The sequence below is a fragment of the Phacochoerus africanus genome, chromosome X (genome assembly GCF_016906955.1).
Source record: "Phacochoerus africanus isolate WHEZ1 chromosome X, ROS_Pafr_v1, whole genome shotgun sequence".
NCBI lineage: Eukaryota > Metazoa > Chordata > Mammalia > Artiodactyla > Suidae > Phacochoerus > Phacochoerus africanus.
Window position 1 is genome coordinate 55,060,949 of NC_062560.1, and position 20,416 is coordinate 55,081,364.

The 20,416-nt window shown below is 49.6% G+C and overlaps 1 protein-coding gene across 3 annotated transcripts; it reads right to left on the minus strand.

The window, feature by feature from the left end:
* Positions 1-681: 681 nt before the first annotated feature.
* On the minus strand, positions 682-19,916 carry AMER1 (APC membrane recruitment protein 1). 3 transcript variants are annotated; one of them, XM_047764930.1, is made up of 2 exons: positions 19,648-19,916; positions 682-8,760 (listed from the first exon to the last, which is right to left on the minus strand). In XM_047764930.1, the coding sequence occupies exon 2, from the start codon at positions 8,658-8,660 to the stop codon at positions 5,334-5,336; it is 3,327 nt and encodes a 1,108-aa protein (XP_047620886.1). In that variant the 5' UTR covers positions 8,661-8,760; positions 19,648-19,916; the 3' UTR covers positions 682-5,333. The 3 variants fall into 3 exon arrangements, with proteins under 3 accessions (XP_047620886.1, XP_047620884.1, XP_047620885.1); XM_047764928.1 differs by having other exon boundaries at positions 19,608-19,916; XM_047764929.1 differs by having other exon boundaries at positions 19,596-19,916.
* Between the last annotated feature and the right edge of the window lie 500 nt (positions 19,917-20,416).

The window sequence follows — 20,416 nt, forward strand, 5'->3', positions numbered from 1 at the left end:
CCATTAGGACAATCACCTTCTCCTGATTGAAGGGTACAGGAGGACCCTTATATGGGTAATAGAAATGGGCAGGTGATTCCTGCTTGGGCTAGGAGAGGCCTGGAAATCAGGATATGACCGAAGTGACTGGGCTGTTGCCATTGCATACCTCTGATGCCTACTGGATAAGATACCCTACAATAAGGGGCAGAAGCCACATACTCCCCACAAAGTCCACAGCTGAATAGGTGAGCCAGTCAGCTGCCCAGCCAGCATCTCTGCCTATAGGATTGGGTAAAGGATGCCACTCCTGTCAGGTTGGCCTGAGAGTCCCAACATTAGATGCATCCTTTTCCTGGAGCCATCAGTAGGTAGCCCACACTTTTGCCTCCTGGATGGTGGGGAGGCCAGTACACTTACAGGAACTGAAGCTAATTTCAGAATTGCTAGCTAGCTCCCTGGCAGGTATCAGAGCACAGATGGTATCAAGAAGAGTTTTAGCAACACATCATGACTGAGATGCTGGGTACAACTCGAACCAAGAACTGGTTTCCTCTACTTTCATTTTCAGCTCTGGCTTCTGTTCCCCTTGCTGGGTGACCCCACACCCCCTTTCTTTTTCTATTTCCCCTCAAGGGCAAACCCAACAACTATGTGCCACAGGCATGCTGCTATGGAACAAACCACAAGAATGCACTTCGGTGACTGGGGGGGGGGGTCCCCTCTTGAAGCCAGTTTATTAGCATTCAGCAAAAGAAATATTTGTTGTTACAAACAGGCAGTGCATCAAGATATCTAGATGTCAGTAAGAACTAGGATTAGAGAGGTCACAATCCAGGAAATTCCGTATCTCAGGGATAGGGAAGGGGAAGCTAGGGCACATCAAAGGGCCATGATCCCCTTTGTGCACTGAGAGAGAAAGAACTCTTAAACCTGGGGGTGGGGATGTACTGCCATTTCCAATTTCTTTCCTCTGTCCCCCCAGCCATTTTATTTACCGTGATCTAAATATACATTCCTGGTTTCTCCCCCCCACCCCATATACATCAGAGAAAATAAGCACCAATAGTAACAAGAATAATAATTAAAGCCTCGATTCTCAGTGGGCCCAAACCTCACACATATACATGCCATGTGGATTTTCTTCTTTGGAGTGACTATAGGATGGAAAGGTGAGAATTAGGCCAGCAAGCCATCACCCTAACAGCCACTGTTCCCCAAAGTTCCATCCACATGTGAGCTGGAGCACAGCAGGGGAATGGGAATGGTGGCAGAGGAAGAGATTTCCCCAAGCAGCAAGAAGGGTCAAGGAATTCCCCAAGGTCTCTTCTGGGTGAGTGTCAAAATCATCTGAGCTCCTTGAAAGTCCCATGCAAGGGTTTCCTCAATGAGATGGGCAATTCCTGATAATTCAAGCATCACTTTTATCTATTTCCCCCAGCTTCTTGGGGAGAGGGGTAATATTTGAAAGTCCCTGCCCTCCCCACTGGGTAGAGAATGTCCCCAAAAAATGCTCCTTTGGAGAAACTCAATATGACAAATAGCAAAACATGGAAAACTCTGGTTTCAACTAGAGCACAACATAAAGAGGAAAGAGAGTGAGAGACAGAGACATGATTAATTCCAGAAGGTCTACACACAGGGAAGGGCAGGGTCTAAAAGAAAAAGTAAAACCATAAAATGATACACCATCTACCAGGTTCTACATGGTTGAGTCACCTGGCATTTGTCTTAGTACCTAGGCATCTTCTGCTGTCCCTATCATGGAGGGAGAGAATGGATGATGTGATACATCAGGGAGAGGGGAAAGAGTGAGGGCCCTGGGCAGTTGAGATGCCAACCCTCTACATAAGCAGCAGCAATTTTTGTGTCATCTTCACTTTGTTTAAAACTATAAACAGCACCGCTTAAAAATAAAATATATCAGAAAAGAACAATTGATAAACATTGTTTTCCATGATTATAAAATGCAAACAATACAAAAATAGATAATTGACTTTTGATATATATATATATATATATATATATATATTAAAAACAACGTGGATGCAACATACACATGAGTAAACTTGAAATCTCCCTTCTAAGCCCCCTATGCCTCCTTCTAGCAATTGGGCCCAGGGGCCGAGGGCAGGTGGGGTGGTAGCACTGGCAAGGGTTGGAAAGTTGTCGGCATCAGGATGAGAGAAACGCACCCTGGGTGTGGGAAGCTACTTCCCTCCTTGGAACAGTACTGAGGGAGAAAGACTGATGTTGACCAAAGCCTCTGGCCTGAGGCTTGTGGACTGGTGCCCAAGCTGACCCAGACAACCAGGGCAGGCCCCAACTGAGCCAGGGCTTCATTGAAGGCGCTAAAGCATGGGGAAACTGTCAGCCTTGGGAGAGGCCTTCCTAGGTGGCCTTCTCCATCCACAGTCACTGGTCCTCCAAGGACCAGTCTCATTTGGAATTCTCAAGATCAGAGCTATCTGACACTATATAAGCCTTCTGGGTATCAATATAAGAGCAGTCACCTTTTTTCAAGTCATATCTTCCCTTGAAGTCACATCCAAAAGCATTAGCCCATGATCTTGCCATGTAGATACAGTGTTCCATCTGTGGACTTGACATCTACATCTTTATTAGTCCATGACGTATTTGGTGTTAGCCAAGCAAGCACTAGCATATGTTTGGGGAGAGGCCTTGAGCTTGGCTGGCTCTCCCAGTATCACCTTGTCCTGTCATCACATGTCCTCAGCCAGTCTTCCTTCTTCTTCTAGGCTGCAGCTGAGACTTAGCCATGAACTGCTTGGATCTAGAGTGAGACTCAAAGGACCCTGCTTCTGAAGCCACGCACCCTGACTGCTTCACTTCTGGTGGTAAGGATCCTGTCCCTGGGCAGACCAGGACAAGAGGACTTGCAGGCAGCAATGTCCAAACCACAAGTTGCCACTCAGTCTTAGCACTTACTCTGTGATAAGCCACCTTCCAAAGTTCAGCAAAGTGTGTCAGGGCCATGACTGCTCCCTGCAGAGGTGTCACCTTTTGTTGCCCTCTTGTTACGGAGGGTGGCTCTCAGCCCTTGGCCAAAGGCTGACCACCTACTTTTTCTCTTCTCAGATAGGTTGGTGATCAAGTGGGCTCTGGAGGTTGATGGTGGCTCTACCACCTGCTGTGGCTGGCATAGTCCACATACAAACAGGAGCTTGAACTGCCCTGAAGGACAAGCAGAGACAGAAGAGGCAAGTGGTGGGTTTTCCCCTGTTGTAAAGGCATTTGGTGAGTGTTTCCTTCCTGCCAAAGAGCCAGGCCATTCAGTTCCAGGGCAGCTTTGGTGAGAGGCCAGAATCTGGGCACTTTTCTCATGGAATGCTGTACTTGTAGTGAGGGGGGCCTTCCTCACCCTCTCTGATTCTCCAGCTCAATGGCTGATGCATTTCTTAACAATGCAGACAAGGTCAGCCTAGAGAGCTGGTCTGGGTCCTTTGAGTGTTGGTGTCGGTGCCATGTAAATCCATGTGTTGCTTCCGGGGTGCAGCTTCTACCAACCTTTTCCTCTTTGAGGGAAGAGGCAGTGGGCCTACCTCAATCTGAGAAATTGTGACAAAGACCAGCACAGACACATCCCTTGCCGAGGAGCAGTTTGTCCACAAAGTCATCTTGACTTGGGGGGCCAACAGCATATGTTCCTAAGCTAAGTTGACGTACCTTGGGAATGGCAAGAGCCCTGTTTACCTCTTCTCTTAACAGGCATGAAGATGGTTGGGGGATGGGACAGGGTCAGAGGAACAAGGATTATAATTTGGGTCAACATATCCAAGAAAAAATGTTCCATATACTATTTCCAATAAAGAAATTATTGCAAAAAGGAACCCTCTCATATTGGTCATTAATGAGAAGTAGAGACTGGTAAGATTAGCCTGTTGCAATGCCTTCCTGGCAGTAACTCTTTCCCACCAACATTTCCAAGCTAGTTTTACATGAAAATTGTATGGATGTGGGAGAAGGAAAGACACTATTCATTCCATAAAGGGCTGCAATTACGATGCAAATCAGAGTCCTTCAGCTTGGCAGAGTGAGGGCTGGTGACAGTCTTTCCTCTCAAGAAGTCTGGTCTTTTAATGATGCTAAGAACTTGGCTAACTGGAAAATGAAAGTTCTTTAGAGAGCATGGAACAGCAGCCTAAATGCCCGAGGTGTTCTGTCTCTTGGGAGTGCTAGCATGGAACCTCTTTACGGGGTCCAAGGAAGGGGTGGGCAAAGCTTAAGGAACTTTTTGTCTCTGGGGCAGGGGAAGCAATTTTCCCTTTTAAGAACCTGGGTTGCTATGAGCTCTTCAATATCTAAAATCCTCTCTCCTGATGGCAAAGAAAAATGAGCTGCCATTTACTATCCTTCTCCTGCAACCTGCAAAAGCCCCAGCCCCTACAGCCAAGCCTAATTTAGGCAGCTGCTCTTCCTGTATCTCAATTAAAAGACTGTGTTCCTTGTGACAAAATTATGAAAATATATTTTGGAGGAAAAGAGAACCAAAATTCAAAAGCATCGGCAACTCAGGCAGTCACAAGCTTAAGAAATGAAGAAGAAAAAAATCCTACCATTCCGGAGCTCAAGACTTATGGCAGTGTCTACAATAGAACCCTATTTTGTCTTCTATCTGCAACTTGATGAATTTGATCACTCTATTAAGGGAATTATTTTTGTCTTCAACCCAAGTGTGGCAGGCCAGGTTAAAAGGCCCTCCTCATCTGGTTATGATGCCAAAGTCCACAGCAGTAGGCAGCAAGACACATGTTACTTGAACCTAAGGACAGCTAACTGGGACTAACAGATTGTATCATCTGATGTAATGGTGGCAGCTATGCCAAGGCCAGAGGAAGTGGGGGTAGGAAGGATCTGTATCATAATTTCACATTGATAACAGGAAACAAGCTCCCTGTCCCCAAGTGGGAGGGAGTGCAGACCTGGCTGCTCATCAGTGGTTCATCACACACTGGGTGGAGAAGTGGCAGGGGTGCTAAGGGTTCAGTGTATGTCAAGGATGCATGCTATATATATAATCGCTAACTCAGCAACTGGAATAGGCACAAAATTACAGCATCCCAAACCCTGCATGGGTCACAAGAAAAAACCCTGAAAGCAAAAACTGGATCATAGCAATAGCAGCAGTCTCCCAGGGCAGATGTACTTGAACTAAATGTGGCCACAGATGAGGGACAAGGGAAAGTGGGAAAACAAAGGTGAAAACTCATAGCTTTCCTTGGCCAAAAGGATTTTCAAGTTAAGGAGCAACACCCACCCCCCACCCCTCTCCCTACCTCTGTACCCATTCACATGCTCAGTCCCCATGCCTCCCACTCCAGAATTGATGATGACTACTCAGCTAGGTTTCCATTCATGGCAGTGGAGGAGTAGCTGGTGGGGAGAGAGGCACCTTCCTCTGCTCTCTCCTTTGAGAGGTCAAGGGTGGAAGCGCCACAGTGAATGGACTGAGGCTCTGGGGGCTCAGGCCGGACCCTGGGCAGCTGAGGGATGCCATGGGTAATGCCCACAGGCTTGGCCTGGGGCAGAGGGCTGGGGCTGAAGCCTCCAGAACTGAAGGAGCAACTGGGCTCATCAACAGGCAGCAGCATATCTCGAGGCCTGGCCCTCGCACTCTGGGAGACCTTTGGCTGGAGGTTATAACAAGGGCCCATAGGCAGGGGTAGGTGTGAAGGTCGAGCTAGCTGAGCCTTAGATTCCCCAGGTGCCTTTGGCTCTGGCCCTGATACTGACAACAACATTGACATGGCAACAGGAGATACACAACAGGCTGTCTGCCCATGCTGAGACTGGCTGGAAGGCCCATCCAACTGGCTAGGACTTATCCAGGCAGGACCTAGCCTCACTGGGAGAGGACAAGGAGCCCAGGCAGGCCAGTCATAGGTCCCTGGAGGTTCAGTGTAGAGGGACAGGGGACTATCTCGGCCCCATTCTTCCTCTTCCTCTTCATCTGAATCTTCTTGCTGAGCATGAAGCTCATCAGACTCCATGTAGCCCTGGGCCAGGTGAAAATTGGAGAGCTCTAGCTCCAGGGTCTCTGCAGTGTCAAGGGAGCGGCTCCTCCTGTTGAGGGCCATGGCAGCAGGTGGAGGTCGAGGGTGCATGCCAGGCAGTCCCAAGTATCGAGGAAGACTGCTCACACCCCAAGGTAGGCCTTGGTAGAATCTGCTGCAGTAGTTGTTGAAGGCATGTTTCTGGTAGTACCCCAGTTCATAAGCTTCCAAGGAGGCTGCAAGGTCTTCATCGTTGTGGAACTCAAGATTTTCTTCACATTTCCCTTCCCCATCCCGTTCAACATCAGCTATGTCAAAGGTCACCATGGGAGGCAGCTCAGGGAGGTTTTGAGTGAATGATGAGTCAGAGTCAGAGCTGCAAGACATGCTAGAAAAGAGGTTTCCATTGCTGGTGAACTCCACAAGAGCCTGAGAGAAACTCACAGTGGCATTCCCTTCCTTCTCAACTTCCTCTTCCTCTGGCTCTTCAGGGGGTGAGTAAGTAGGGTAGGCCCTCCTGGGAGAACCTCCAAAATTTGCTTCCTGCATGTCTGGTTCAAACATAGCATCACTCTGGAAGAGCTGCATCAGGCAGGCACTTTGATCTTTCTTGGAGCAGGTTCCCTCAAAACGCTTTTCCAAAGGTCTGAAGTCCCTCCAATCTGGCTGGCTGCTTTCAGTGGCAGGGAAAGCTGAGGTGGTTCCTTTGTGGGAAGTCTGTGAGGGACCTGATGCCCCTTCCACCAGGCCCATCACTGAAGGGCCTAAAGGCCTCTTCTGATACTCCATGATTGGCTTCTCCTGCCGGGCCTGGACCTCTCGGACTTGAGCCTCTCGAGCACGGACTTCTCGGATACAGGCCTCCCTGGCATAGGCCTCTTGAGCATGGGCCTCCCTAGTGTGAGTTTCTTGGGTGTAGGCCTCCCTGGCATGAGCCTCTCGAGCATGTGCCTCCTGGGCCTCAAGCTGCTCCCGCCGAAGCTCCCAATATAGTAACTGTTTTTGGATGGTCACTAACCGTTCTTCCTCTGTCTCCATTGCCCCAGGTGGCCTAGAGGAAGAAAAAGGATCAAAGTTCAAGAAGGGGTCAAACATCTCAGAGCTGTGACCATGGAGGTCATAAAGGCAGTCATCCCCAGGTGGGGAGTTCTCCAGACTATCATCTGGTTCATAGAACTCATAGAGGGCATCGCCACTGTAGCTGTCTCGGGGTAAGCAATCCCTGTGGACAAGCCCCAGGGCCTCTCCTGAATCATCCTCAAGTCCAGGCGTGGTGGAGTCATAATAACCTTCATCACTGTTGGGGGCAGACTCTTGCTGATCACTCTGAGGAGTCAAAAGGTCCCCAGGGGCTAGGCCAGGATAAGACCTAACTGGGTCAAGAAGCATGTAGCCGTGGTGGCCTGGGGATGTAGTGGAATGGTAGCCTGGATTTAGATTGGGCCTTGGGTACACCTGGGCACTTGCCCGCATATATTCTAAGTCATCATCTTCTTCCTCCTTGACTTCCTCTTCTTCCTCCTCTAATTCCACCTCCTCTTCCTCTTCATCATCATCATCGGGCAAAGCCATTTCCTCACCCCCTCCTTGGTAGGTCACCAGGCAAGAACTTCGCTTAGTCCCATCTCGGTTGGCCCTCTGGCCTCCGGAGGCCATGCTATCTGTCATACTGTCCATGTCCTGTTCTGCTATAATGTCACCACAACCTGTCAGTGAGTCAAAACTTTTCAAAGATGTGACATCCCCAAAGAGGAGGCTCAGCTGGTCCCCCACAGGGCCACCAGGTGGATTTACCTCTTCTGCCACCACCTTCTCCCCTGTTTCTGGGCTGTGGGGCTCCTCTGGGCTACTGGCTTCAAGGGCAGGTTTGGGCTGCAGGAGTGCGGAGGCACAGGCTTTCGTGTTTTTTTCGGGATCTTTACATGCTGTCTTCTCAGTGGCTGTTGGAGAAGGCTCTGATAATGAAGAAACTTTGGGTCCAGGGGGATCTTGGGACTTGGTATTTTCCTCTCTTGGGGCTTGGAGGGTTTGTTCAGTGTGGGGCAGAAGGGCTGAGCTCACATGCTCGTAAAGCCGGGCTCTGGCCCCTTCAGGCTCCTTGGCCCCTGGATCACTTTGCTCAGCCCCAGAGACCTTGCTCTTCCGGTGACGGCGGATACTGCTGAAAAAACCTTTCAGGCCTTTTTTTGGCTTGGTCACAAAGGGAACCTTCTCAGTGGTTCCAGCCACAGATATCTTGCATCTGGAGCCTATCTCCAAAGACCCATGGGCACTCTGGGAGCTGAGAAGCTGGCAGGATGACTCAGGCAAAGGTAAGGAGAGGCCAGTTCCTTCGCTGACAATATCTTCGGGGCCATGATCTGCTTCACTCAGGCCATCGTGGGTCTTGCTCTTGCTAAGGCCCTTCTTAGAGTTGCCTTTCCCAGAACATTTGCTTCGTCCCCCTCCAAAGAAACTAGGCAGGGTACAGATGCCCTTCTTGCCACCAAAGAGTTTCATGGCAGTTTTTTTCAGCCTACCTGGGCCAGATGAGGGTGGTTCTGATGCTGGCCCTTCTATCATCTCAGCTGCCTTGTTCTTGGCTCCATTCTCTGCCCCTTGGTCCTTGGTATCCACAGAGACTGCTGCTCCCTTGGCTTGAAGAGATTCATCCTTTCGGGTTTCCATGATAGTGGGGACAACTCAGGTATGTTCAGCTGAAAAACGCAGCCTTCTGGCTTCTGAGCACTTTTATAACATCATCAGAAAGGAAGCATCACAGTTGGGTCTGAAGATGAGAGAGACAAAGACAGAAAGACAGTACTGTGAGCAAGCACCCAGGCTGGGTTTGTTTTCACAGGTGTCTGTGGTTTCGGGCTTGAGTAGAACCAGAAAGAAAGAGAAAATGTAGGGAAAACCTTAACCCACTCTATAATGCTTAGTTTGCTGGTCCAGCCTCCTCTGGGGCCCAATGCAGCAAAACCCTACACTGAGCAACAGTCAGCCATCCCTTCCACCCTACTTGGCAAGCCCACTCACTTCAGGCCAACCTAAGCTCAGGGGAGCAGTGGGCAGGGGAACTGCAGATGTGATAAAGACCTACAGTGCTACTGGTCATGGGAAAGAGTATCAAAGGGTATGTGGTAGAGAGGCAGGAAAGACAGAAGGTAAGTCAGGTCTAAAAATACAGAGTTTTTGAAAAGCATTTGGCAAAACAACCCATTGAATTCCTCACTGGATTCTGCAAGTTCCCAGCCTCAATTTTGCATTAGCCACTGACATTTTGCCTGGGGCTTTGTAGAAAAGTAGACCTGAATTTCACCTCCTTCCCTCAGGCTCTCTAAATTGCCTGTAAGACCATGCTTGGACCTTCAGAAGCACCGAGTAGGAACCCTGCAGACCCACATTCCAGAGCTGCAATCCAGGATCAGCTAAAATGGTATGGTGGCCTCTGGGGAAGGCACTCACTGGGATTCAGTATCCTCAGTCTAAGAGGCCTAGAATTACCTCCCCCTCATGTGGTTATATGAGGGATAGGTCTAGGTTAGACTGTCCTGCTGGGAACAGATTTTAATATGACCCTCAGCAAGTGAAACCTCCAAGTTCCACTTTAGAACCATGAGGCAGACTGCTTCTTCGCAGCTCCTTTCAACAGCTATTTAAATAAATAAACCTGGAGGAAGGCACATCCTTCTGGTCTAGGCACCCAATACTCTCAGTATCAAAATGTCACAGAGATGGAATAAAAAGAAAGGCTAGCCACCACCCACACCAACATATCCTTCTGCACCCCATAGTCTGGTGTATTCATTCCAGTGACTATAGCTGATTGACAGTGGATCAGTGACCAGCCTACTAAAACCCAATGACTCCTCCCTGGAAAATCCCTCATCACTGTTCCTTCTCTGTTGGGTAGCCACCAGCAAATGAGGAGTTTGGACAGGGAAGGGAAGCAGAACAGCTACCTGGAACCAGAAAGAGAGAAGAGGCAAGCAACACTTTTGTCCTAGGAGTAGCTGGCCTGTACATCAGTCCTGTAATTAGTTGCTATGGTAATAACACTCACACATTCAGCTGCAGTGAGAGACTATGGACCAGCACTGGGGGTGAAGAGAGCCTGGCAGCTATACTCTAGCCTCTGACTTCATTAGAGGAACCCTCCTGGAGTCCCTAATCTTGTCTTGCAAACATTAATTTTGTGCCTTGTGACTTGCTTGTCCTGACACTTGAATAATCAATATGATCCAGGAGCACTCTGCAGAACTGAATATTAAACTTGAAACAAAATAATGGCTGCTTATCCAGAAAATAAAAGAGAGGAAAAAAAAAAAAAAAACCACCTCATCTGATCCCCTCTCTGCAGAGATCTATATTGCTATTTGCTCATGTTTTTTATTTCTCCTGTGTGACATATTTTAATGCGGCATTGTTCCAGCCTAGCTCTGCAATGGATAGGCCCATGACAGACAGTGTTATGCCTCAAATACACATTCACAGACACACACACACATTCTGAGCATTCTGAGTCCTCTACCCCAGGGCCTAATGGAAATAGGGGCCCTATCATCTATCTGAATCCCTCACTTTTCAAAGCACAGAATTTTTACCTCTGCCCTGAAATTACTGACAGCATTATCATTTATGGTGCTGCTGGGCATAAAGAGGAGTTATTTGTGAAATTGTATTCCCCTCTGTGGAATTCATGAAACAAACCTCTCCAGAAAATTTGTTAAGTGATAGATAAGAACTCAGTGCTGCCAAAAGGGGAAACCCCAGTCCTTGCTTTTGGGGAGCTCCTGGGCTAACATGGAGAGAATCCTATATGTAACAGTCTGAAGGCACAATATGATGCAGGCCTTAGAGAAGAGCCCCTGTTATTGCTTAAGCTGAGTGTTGGAGTATCATTCTTCATACCTTGTTATCATATCCGAGGATAAACTTGAAAAGCAGAAAGATAGCCTTGGGGCTCAGAAAAGCTGCATTGAGAAGGAGGCAATCAATCTGGGCCTTGTAACACAGGAATGAGTAAAAGTGACAATTATTTAGGGGAAGGGATGGGCAAGACTTGTAAGTGTGGCTAGGCATCAAGGAAGACCAAGGGCTAAGTGAAAAATCTCATGGGCCTACCCAGGCTTATGAATTGAAGGCTTAGTTGTCCTCTGGTTTAGGAGCTGAAATTCCTGTGAACAGAAAATTGAAACTCAAAGAAGGCTGTTTTTATAGAACTTTGATGCCCTGCCTGGAGGGCAGTCGCTGGCCTTCTCTTGCCCTTGCTTCTGTGCTCCACTGGAGTAGAGGGCAGCCCACTATTCATTTGAGAAGATCATTCACTACAGGAAATCTGAGGGACCACCTTCCTTGGCTCATGCTGAGGAAGAGCCAGGTGTGAGGGGATTTGAAAGACATGTGTATGGATTTATACAAAGTCCTCTGTTAAGGGGAGTTTAAAAAGCTCTCTGTGTATGTGGTGGGAGTGGGTAAACTAGGCAGAGTTGTGTCCCCAGGAATGAAATTATTTCCCCCAGCTTCAGGCCCTTCTCCTAACTAGGCCCAGGGTCATCTTTGCTGGCAAGGACCAGCCTTGAAACTATGCTGTCTCCTACCTCCCTGCCTTGTCCCTTCTAGAGCCATGTACCCCACTCACAGTGTCTCTTCCTGTATTCCCCACAACGGTTTGACAGAAAGTGGCAGGAATCACCCATAGATAGTAGCTCCCTAGCTCAGTCCTACCCAGCCACCACTGGCCCAGGGCCCTTCCTTCTCCATACTCCTTACTATCTCACCAGGTCCCAATGTTGTCCTTCCCCATTGAGCTATGCTGCCTTTGCTCAGGACCACAGAGTTCACTGGTCAGGAGAGTGAGGTGGGGAAGAAGGCAAAGGGGACAGCAAAATAACAGATTCTGCAGCTCCCCTCGCTGGGGCTGGTTCCCTTCATGGTTCCTGCCAAGAAAGTAGTTCTGCTAAAGGCAGAGCCCCTTTACCCTTAGGTTTCTCAACCTGTGTGGCTAAGTTTCAGGTGGACAGCAGGTAAGGGAACCCTCTAAGGCTACTCTGTGGTCCCTGGTAGGGGCCACTCGCCAGAGCTGTTGATAGCATGGCAATAATTGGGCTGTGTTCATCCCTGCCCCAGAGGCCAACCTCAGGCCATTCTGGGACGAGTGGATGACTAGGGTAGAGCTCCTTTCTTCTCCTCTCCTTGCAAAACAGAGGTAGGAGACGACTGGCAAACCTGCCTCAGGGATCTTTCTCAGCTGCAGCCTGAGCCTTGCACATTCTACTCCCAGCCCAATTTCCTGAGGCCAGCTCAGCCAACTTAGAGAAGGCTAAGTTCAGGGAAGATGTGTGGAATTATGCAGTAGTTCCAGAGACAAAGCCTCAAACAGTCATACTTTCCTAGACCTCCTACAATAAGTTTTCCTGGGGAAAGTCCACTCTGGGCCCATCCTGCCTTTGTGTATGGGGGAAGGGTAGGCTAAGGAAGGAGTGGTATGGACAGGGAGCCCAGCCCCTATAATCAGTTCTGCCTACCTAGAAGGAATCTGTAAGGTTCTTTCAGTTTCCTCAACTGGGAAATGAGGCTACTGAGAATGCCTACCTCTTAAAGCTGTTGAACAAAACAGATGCATATAAAGTACCAGCCTATATATAGGCTCAAAACCACAGTTATTAGTTTAAATATATTTTATTCAAACTATAGTTGGACAATTTCTAACAGCAAGACTACTTTAGCCTCCTCGGGGCTCTATGAGTATGTCACCAAACCTCCTTGGGCCTCAGTTTCTCCAAATGGTAAATGAGGGTGAATGTGTTCCTATCTCACAGGAAGCTTTAGTTGCTCTTTTAGCAAAATCTTGCCTCAAATCAGCTACTGGCTAACAGCTCTGGATTATATGAGAATTTCAAACTAGCCAGGTTCTCTAGCCCAAGCCAGAAAGGCAATAATTCAAACTCAGCTGAAGTGCCAGCATCAAAGGAAATGCAAATCAACAGATGTCCTTTACCCACTCATGTTTCTTACCAGCTTACAAAGTGCTCTGAATTCCTTCACCCCCCACCCCATTTCACCTTCCCAGTGATCCAGGCCTGGTAGGGGATGGTAACTCCTTGTCATAGAAGAGGAAATTGCCTAGGCTTGGGAAAAGACTTTCCTAAGGTCACACAGTCGGATGATGACAGAGCCACACTAGCTTCCAGGCCTCTTGAGTCCCAATTCTATGCCATTCTGCTGTACTGTGCTGGGCCCTAATCAAAGGAAGAAGACTGAGAGTGAGGACTGTGCAGGTTCACCTCACATCAGCAAGAACCATCATCTCCCCCTCCCATCACACTCCTGTCCCAGTCTAGTTGGGCTCCTCTGCAGCATTTCCAGTCTTCACTGGCCACCACTGTTTTGGTCCCATCTAGCACATTCCATAAAGCCTGCTGATTTCAGAATCCTAGAGCTGCCAACCCAGCCTGTGGCAGCTCTCCTCATCAGCAACCCCACCATCACCACTCCCAAACTATGGAACATGTTCCTTTTCCTTAGGAGATAAGTTTGAAGGGCCAAAAATAGGTTCACTCAGAAACCAGCCAGTGGGGACAAAGAATTTGAGCTACTATTTAAGCAAAATGATCTGTAAGATGATCTGGAAATTGAATCAACATTTCTCACACAGCCAAAGTCCACTCTCAAAACCACTTTTTCAGGACCCGAAGGAAGGGCTGTCTGGCTTGGTACTCTTTGGTGGAGCTGTAGAGGCTATCCCGGCAACCATTCCTCCCCTAATCTGCAACATTCCTAAGGGGCACCTCTTCTCAAGAGGGCATCCTACCAAACTCTAAATGCAGCAAAGACCCCAAACAGGGCCCTGTAGCCCCTGCTCCTATTCCCCCACCATAAGCCCCTCAAATGAGTTAACATACTCATCCTTGGGTAATTTATTCTGGCAGGCCTCAGTCTGTCTGTTCATCTCTCTGGAATGGACCCTCCTTCATCTTATAGTCACCACCACTCAAACAATATTGATTCAACTGAATTCTATTTCAGCTGGAATTTGTCAGCTCAGAACTAAAATGCTGGCTTCACCCCGTTCAGGCTGTGGGATTTGAGAACATAACCTAACTTTTCTGAGACTCAAATGCCTTGTCTGTAAAACGAAGAAAATGCTACCCACCTTGTAGAATTACAGTAAGGATTAGAGATGATAAATATAAAAGACAGATTACTTGCTAGATACCAAGCAGATGTTCAATAAAGTGCCCTTGTGATGGGGCCTCTTGCAGCCACCTTCTTCACTCGAGCTCCTCAGCTGCCCCCTTCTGTTTTCTGAGGGTGACACAAGCCTCTTAGCAGAGCTCCCTCTGGTCCCTCACTGCCACAACACTGAAATCCTGCCCCCTGCCTCCCCATTTCCACCTCATCTATCTTGTACACCCTTGCCAAATTTATTTTCTTACCAACCTGATTTCAGCACATCACTCCTCTACTTACCAAATTATTCTGTATTGCCTACAGGATTGAAGTCAAACCCTTGCTTGACCTTCAAGACTTGCTCTCTATATACCCTAGGCTCACTTCTTTGCCCCTTAGCCCCAGCCCCACATACACAGGGGCTTCTCCAGTCTGGGAGGTGTTGTCACCCTCTTCCATTTCTAATTTCTCTCCATTCCTAATGGGCTTTCCTAATGAATCTTCTTGATGCTCCAGCTTTCTCCTCAGGCTGCTGAGGCTGCCTACCCAGCTTGCCTGGAACAATGGGGGCTCTGGGTGCTACCTACTTTCCATTCCCCGCTCAGGCTCCCAAACCCCCTTAGAGAGGAATGTATCCGAGGTGGGTGTCATGTCTGTATTGTAAGGCTTCCACTCTGTCAGCAGTAACTCAGTAAGAGTGAGATTGAAGATAGGCATCACCTCCCTCTACCCCAGTTCAAGTGAAGAACAACAAAGGAGCTAAACCCAGGGAACAGATGTGACAAAGCAGCCAAGAAAAGCCTGCAGAGGAGCAGTTAAGCCAAGTGAACAGTGGAGATTCCCGACTTTCATATGTATCCATGCCCCTACACACACCATACCTTATATGAGAAACCAAGTAAGGAAACTGAAGTTTGGGAGGGGATTAGGATCAGTGTGCTCAGAGGAAGAAGCCTCGAATTGGGCTCCAGGAGTTTCGTGCTCTTTTGTAACCCTGGGCAAATAAATTCCTACCCTATTCTGGGCCTTAGTTTTCTCATATACAATGGGAGATTGGACTGTGGATCTGCTTATCCCAGGCTGCATGAGAAGCTGGAGGAAGAGTGGTCCTGTGTCCAGTTTTCTAGTGGCTTCTGAGTTAGGAGGCATGTTGAGGTAATGTAATTTTGTGGGCCCTAGACTTCACTGGGAGGCTTGGATGCCTAGCTGGTTGGCCCCACTGCAGAACAGTGATGCACTGTGGCCTAGTCTCACTCCTCATGCCTCTCACCCCTGCCCCAGCAAACCCACCCAACGTTTTACTCTTTCTGAGTGCACTATGCCTGGCCTATGAATATCTCCTACACGTCCAGAGATGGGGGGACCAGAACAGGCAAGGCCCAGCTCTCTCTCTCCTGAGAAGTGCTGCAGCCACCAGCATGGAGGGCTGAGGAGTACTATCTAGAGAAGGGGGGTTAATATCTGCTTGGAAACTCAGCAGGGGAAAATAAAAACCTGCAGGAGATGAAAGCAATGAAGGCTCTGCAACAAGAAATGCAGATCAAAGGGGCAAAGCTTCCCAACACAACCCCTGCCCACCCCCTACAGCACCAGTATGCCTGCCTCTGACTCCACCAAGCCGCCAGGGCCATTTTCCCCATTGTTCACATTACCCCCTAATCCCAAAAGGAAAGGTTCAGTGGAGCAACACACCCTCACTCAGCTGGCACCTGCATCTGTGCAGTGGTTCTCATTTCCCTTCCTGCCTTGCCAGCAATGTACTTACACACGCACAGGTTGAAAAATAAGATCAAAGAGAGGTGAAAGCCTCTGTGATTATTTAATTCAGAGAACAGAAGTTGGGGGTGGAAGAGATGAAATATCCAATGAATTGCTAAGCAGAAGAGCAATGGTGGCCAGCTGCTCTCAAGCCCATGCCCAAACACACACACACACACACACACACACACACACAGAGTTGGGTTAAATACAGCATGAAAGGTTCAGATTAGATCTGAGAAAGAATGAGATGGCAATGAGATGGTTAAGTCAGGAATGAGTGACAAGGAAGGTTATGAAATGCCTCCTCCAAGGACTTTTACTTTTATCACCTAGTCTATCTGTCTCAACCGAATTTGAGCCAGGGGAACAGACAAAATTATACTCCCTTCTAGCTATGTAGCCTATCTATAAGTGAGAAGGCTGGAAGCCCCTTCTTCCTCTTTGGCTCTACAAATAAGCCAGTAACTATAAGCCAGACTTGCTGTTATTTTTCTCACTCCCTTTGTCCCCCTGGACCAGCAGAGCAGGGCTGTCCAACCCCACTGCCACTCACATTTTCAGAGAGTGTAAATGTAATGGTTCTTGAGGAATTTTTAACACCTCCACTATACTAGGAGGGAATCATTGCACCAACAACTTCTTTCAACTACCTCCCCTCCTGAAATTTTTCAGCCCTTGACAGGCTGTACACCAAGACTAAAAAGCAAGAGACATGAAAGTGGAGGAGTTCCTAGCAAGATAACCTAGCATCCCTTCAATCTTGATGAATGAGTGAGGTAGAATGAGGGGTTCGTTAATGGCGATTTCTATTCAGTGGAGATTTCTGAAGACAGTGGGATACAATTTCAAAGAGCCACTGCACAGGAGGCAACAACCTCTCCCTAAATACTGTGTGACCATCAGCCAAGTCTCTACTGTTTTTCAAGGTCTCAAGATACCCATCTGTAAGCATAGGAGTCCAAACTGGAGCTCCATGAAGGCCTGTCCATCTGGGAGAAAGAGGATCAGCAGAGGTCTGAGGCAGTTAGCCTTCACCACACTGGTAGGTAGGCTCCAGGCTCCCTCCTTTCCCCTCCACCTCCTGCCAGGCCAAATGGAGGTGGACAGGATACAGCTTCCCTCTAGAGATAACCAGCTCCTCAGTTCTTCTAGATCTAAAGATGGCCTCTTACCTGCCCAACATATGACATGCTTCCAATTCCTTTCTAAGAACCCATTCTAAAATTCCATTTTATTCTGGCATATTTGCACACACAGATATATTAAAACCTACCAATTTCCCATTCTTTGGTGGCCCCTTCCTCCAAAACCCCCATATCAGACCCCTGTTCCACAACCTGGCATTTGAGAACCCCACCACCACTGGCTCCAACCTCCTTTCCACCTGAGAGCCATACAATCTCAACCAGAAAAGACTCAGTCACCTCACTCAGCCTGCTTGCCAGTCACCTCCCCATTCCTAATTTTGTTTACACCACTACCCTTTGCCTAACCAAACCCCTCAAATTTCTTGAGGCTTCCCAGGGAAATCGCCTCATATATACATATCTCTCATCTCTCTCCATGATAGTTTGCCTCTCGACTCATGAATCAGCAAGCAAAGGTATGTGCAGTCTGAGGACTATGAAGTCCAGATCCTGAGGTTATTGTTGAAGGGAGATGTAATGATTTTTTTTTTTTTTGTAGATGCAACCCACCCTCCTTCTCAACCTTAAGTATACTCAATAAATAGCTGAGCCTTGAGTATCAATTTTCTAATCACTTTCATATTAATCAGGACAAATGCCAGTTGCAGAAGTAAAGGTCTTTTCCAAAGCTCTATAAAGACAGCAAGTTCTTCCCGAGCATTCATTAACTGCTAAGCATTGCTAGGCTTTCAGAGGGCTGTGACAGAGATCCAGGTTTCATTTGCTCCTCTGAGAGGTACTCAGAGAACCCAGACATGCACGATATCAGGGAGACAAAGTAGAGGCAGGGAAACAATTATAGTTTGTCCCCTATTATAACTTAAGCCTGAAATTGCTCAAGGATGCAAATAGCCTGGATGAGTTCTGAGAAAAGAAGTCATCAGGAGATAGGTAGGAAAGGCACTAAAGAGGTGGGCACAGAACTGGGAACTGAGAAGGAAGAGAATTTGGAGTGTAGGGTAAGTAGATTTGGGTGTGGGAAGGGGAGTTATATAGGGCAGACATGTTAGGTGACTGGGTTTGAGGCAAGCAAAGGGCAGGTCCAGCTCTGGGCTGGAGATACCCAGCTGTAAATAGATGGATTATATTGGTGCTTGGTCAAAGTGAGAGGAGGAGACTATATGGCAGTATCTGCAATTCTGGTTAGTGTCTCTAAGGTCCCCAGCTAGCCTTTCCTTAAGTGAGGGATTTACTGGGTTTCATTGTCTCCTCTCAAAAGTGCCTAGGCTTTGCCAGGGCCCTGCAGTGCACAGAGTCCTCCACCCTGAGAAGTTGCTCAAAGGTCGAACAAGAGCCTTCCAAGCCCCGAGTAGCTCCCTCCCTCCTGTTCCTCAGAAAGGCCTAGAGTCCATTGCCAGAGGCACACTTTGGGGCAGACAGAGTGGTGGGTGGGGCTGAATGAGGAGAGCTGCCCTGGGGGGAAGGGGTTGTGCTGGTATCCTCAGGGGTGGGGCCTGGAGTCCAAAAGCACAGCACCCTCCACCTAGCCCAGACCAATGCGACTGGCAGGCAAAACTACAGTGGATAGTGAATGTATGAGGACAAGGCTCATCTTGACACCGCGGCCCACACCAAAAACAAGCCTGTCCAAACCGAGGCCAGCTTTGCAGGGTCAGTCCAGCTGCCGCCTGTGCACTGGCGCGCTTGGCGGGCACAGCCCCTCATCAGCGGAGAGCCTAGGCAAAGTCCGGCAGTCAAACAATATCTGAGGTGTCAGCCGCAGACAATGACAGCGGCCCAGCAGGCTGAGTATTTTAAGTAACTAAGAAGTTGGAGGTTTTGGCTGCCTCTTTAGCTCTCTCACACACACCCAAACGGTTCGTTCCCTCTACTACAGTAATTGCTCCCTCGACCTCTGGCAGAGAACACCCCCGCGCACACACACGCACATACACAACACCGTGCTTATCGCTATTTTTAAACCGGAAGCTGGAGAGAAAAACGCGGACAGTGCGAGAGAAGGCGGGGGGCGGGGGGGAGACAAAGAGGCCTTGAAGCTCTAACCCAAGGACTAGCTTGGGCTACTGCCCTAACCCAGGATCCAGCGAGAGCCGGGCTGCCAGCGGGGCGGGCACCAGATGCGCCTAGTGGCTGGTTGGGCCCTCAAGGCCGAGGTTCTGAAGGGAAATGAGAAGCCCACAGGCCCAACTGAGCTCCCCCAAGGAGGAGGCACACAATGTAGATACCCCAATCCACGACAAAGCAAGCATCCTATCCGTCGGGCCCAGACCAGTACGTTGGCTCGGTCCCCAGAGAAGTAAGAGAGGCAGGAGATGCGCAGGGGAGGGGAGGGGTGGCAGACGGCCGCTGGGGTGAGCAACACCCGTGTAACACAGCTGTTCTAGCTAAGGTGCTACAACAAAGCTGCTGAGCTCCAGGCCTACAAATGCCCGCTGGGGGTGCTGGTTGGCTGTTCCTCTCCAGGGAGCTAAGGGTAGCACGTGCGGGCCCCATCCCCGCCTCCCCCGGGAGCCCAGATGCATGGCCCAAGCTAGCTCACCGGCCTGCCCACCTCTTCTCCGCCTCTAGCCGCAGTCGCTCGCGCCGAGTACCTGGCACTGGCCCACACCGGGCAGTCCTCAAAGCGGGTTTCAAGGGGCAGCGCAGAGCGGTCCGAATGCCGACCCGCCCAGCCCTGAGAGCTCCTCTCCAGGCTGCCAGAGCGGAGCACGCGGGACTGCCACCGGAGGGCGGGCAGGCGGAAACTACTGGCTGCGCGCAAAGGTTTACCCAGCCCGGTCTGGTTTCTAGCCCGGTTATTGTCTGCTGCGCCGCCCTGGCGAAGGCTGGAGCCTCAGCTGCCACGGCTGAGAGCTCCTCCGCCGCCGCCGCCGCCGCCGCCGCCTCCGCCGCCTCCGCCTCCCCCTCCGCCTCCCCTACCGCCGCTGCTGCTCCAGTCACCTCCTGCACTGCCTCCCCTTCCCCAGGCTCCAGGCAGTTCCCCCCCCACCCCTACCCGGGACTCAGCCACAGGGTAGGGTATGGGGCGCCCTGATTGGCAGGTTTGTGGTCCAATCCCTAAGGTGAGAAGGCGTTCCCCGACTCGCCTACTGTTTTCCTCGGTGAGTTTCTCTTTAAATGCAAATAAGCGCGGGCGTGGTGTAGGCAGGGGGCGGAGAGGCTGCAGAACCCCTGGCTGGGACTCCCCACTCCCCCACCCCCGCCAACGACGGGCGGGTAGCTAGCTGCTTGGCCACACCTCAAGCTCGCGGGGCCGGTCCCGCCCGGATGGGGTTCGCGGGAGCCCTGGAGCTCGGTTTCGATTTTGCTTGCGTCCCATTTCCGTGGCGGCCCTGCAATTTGGCTGCCCTGGCAGCAACC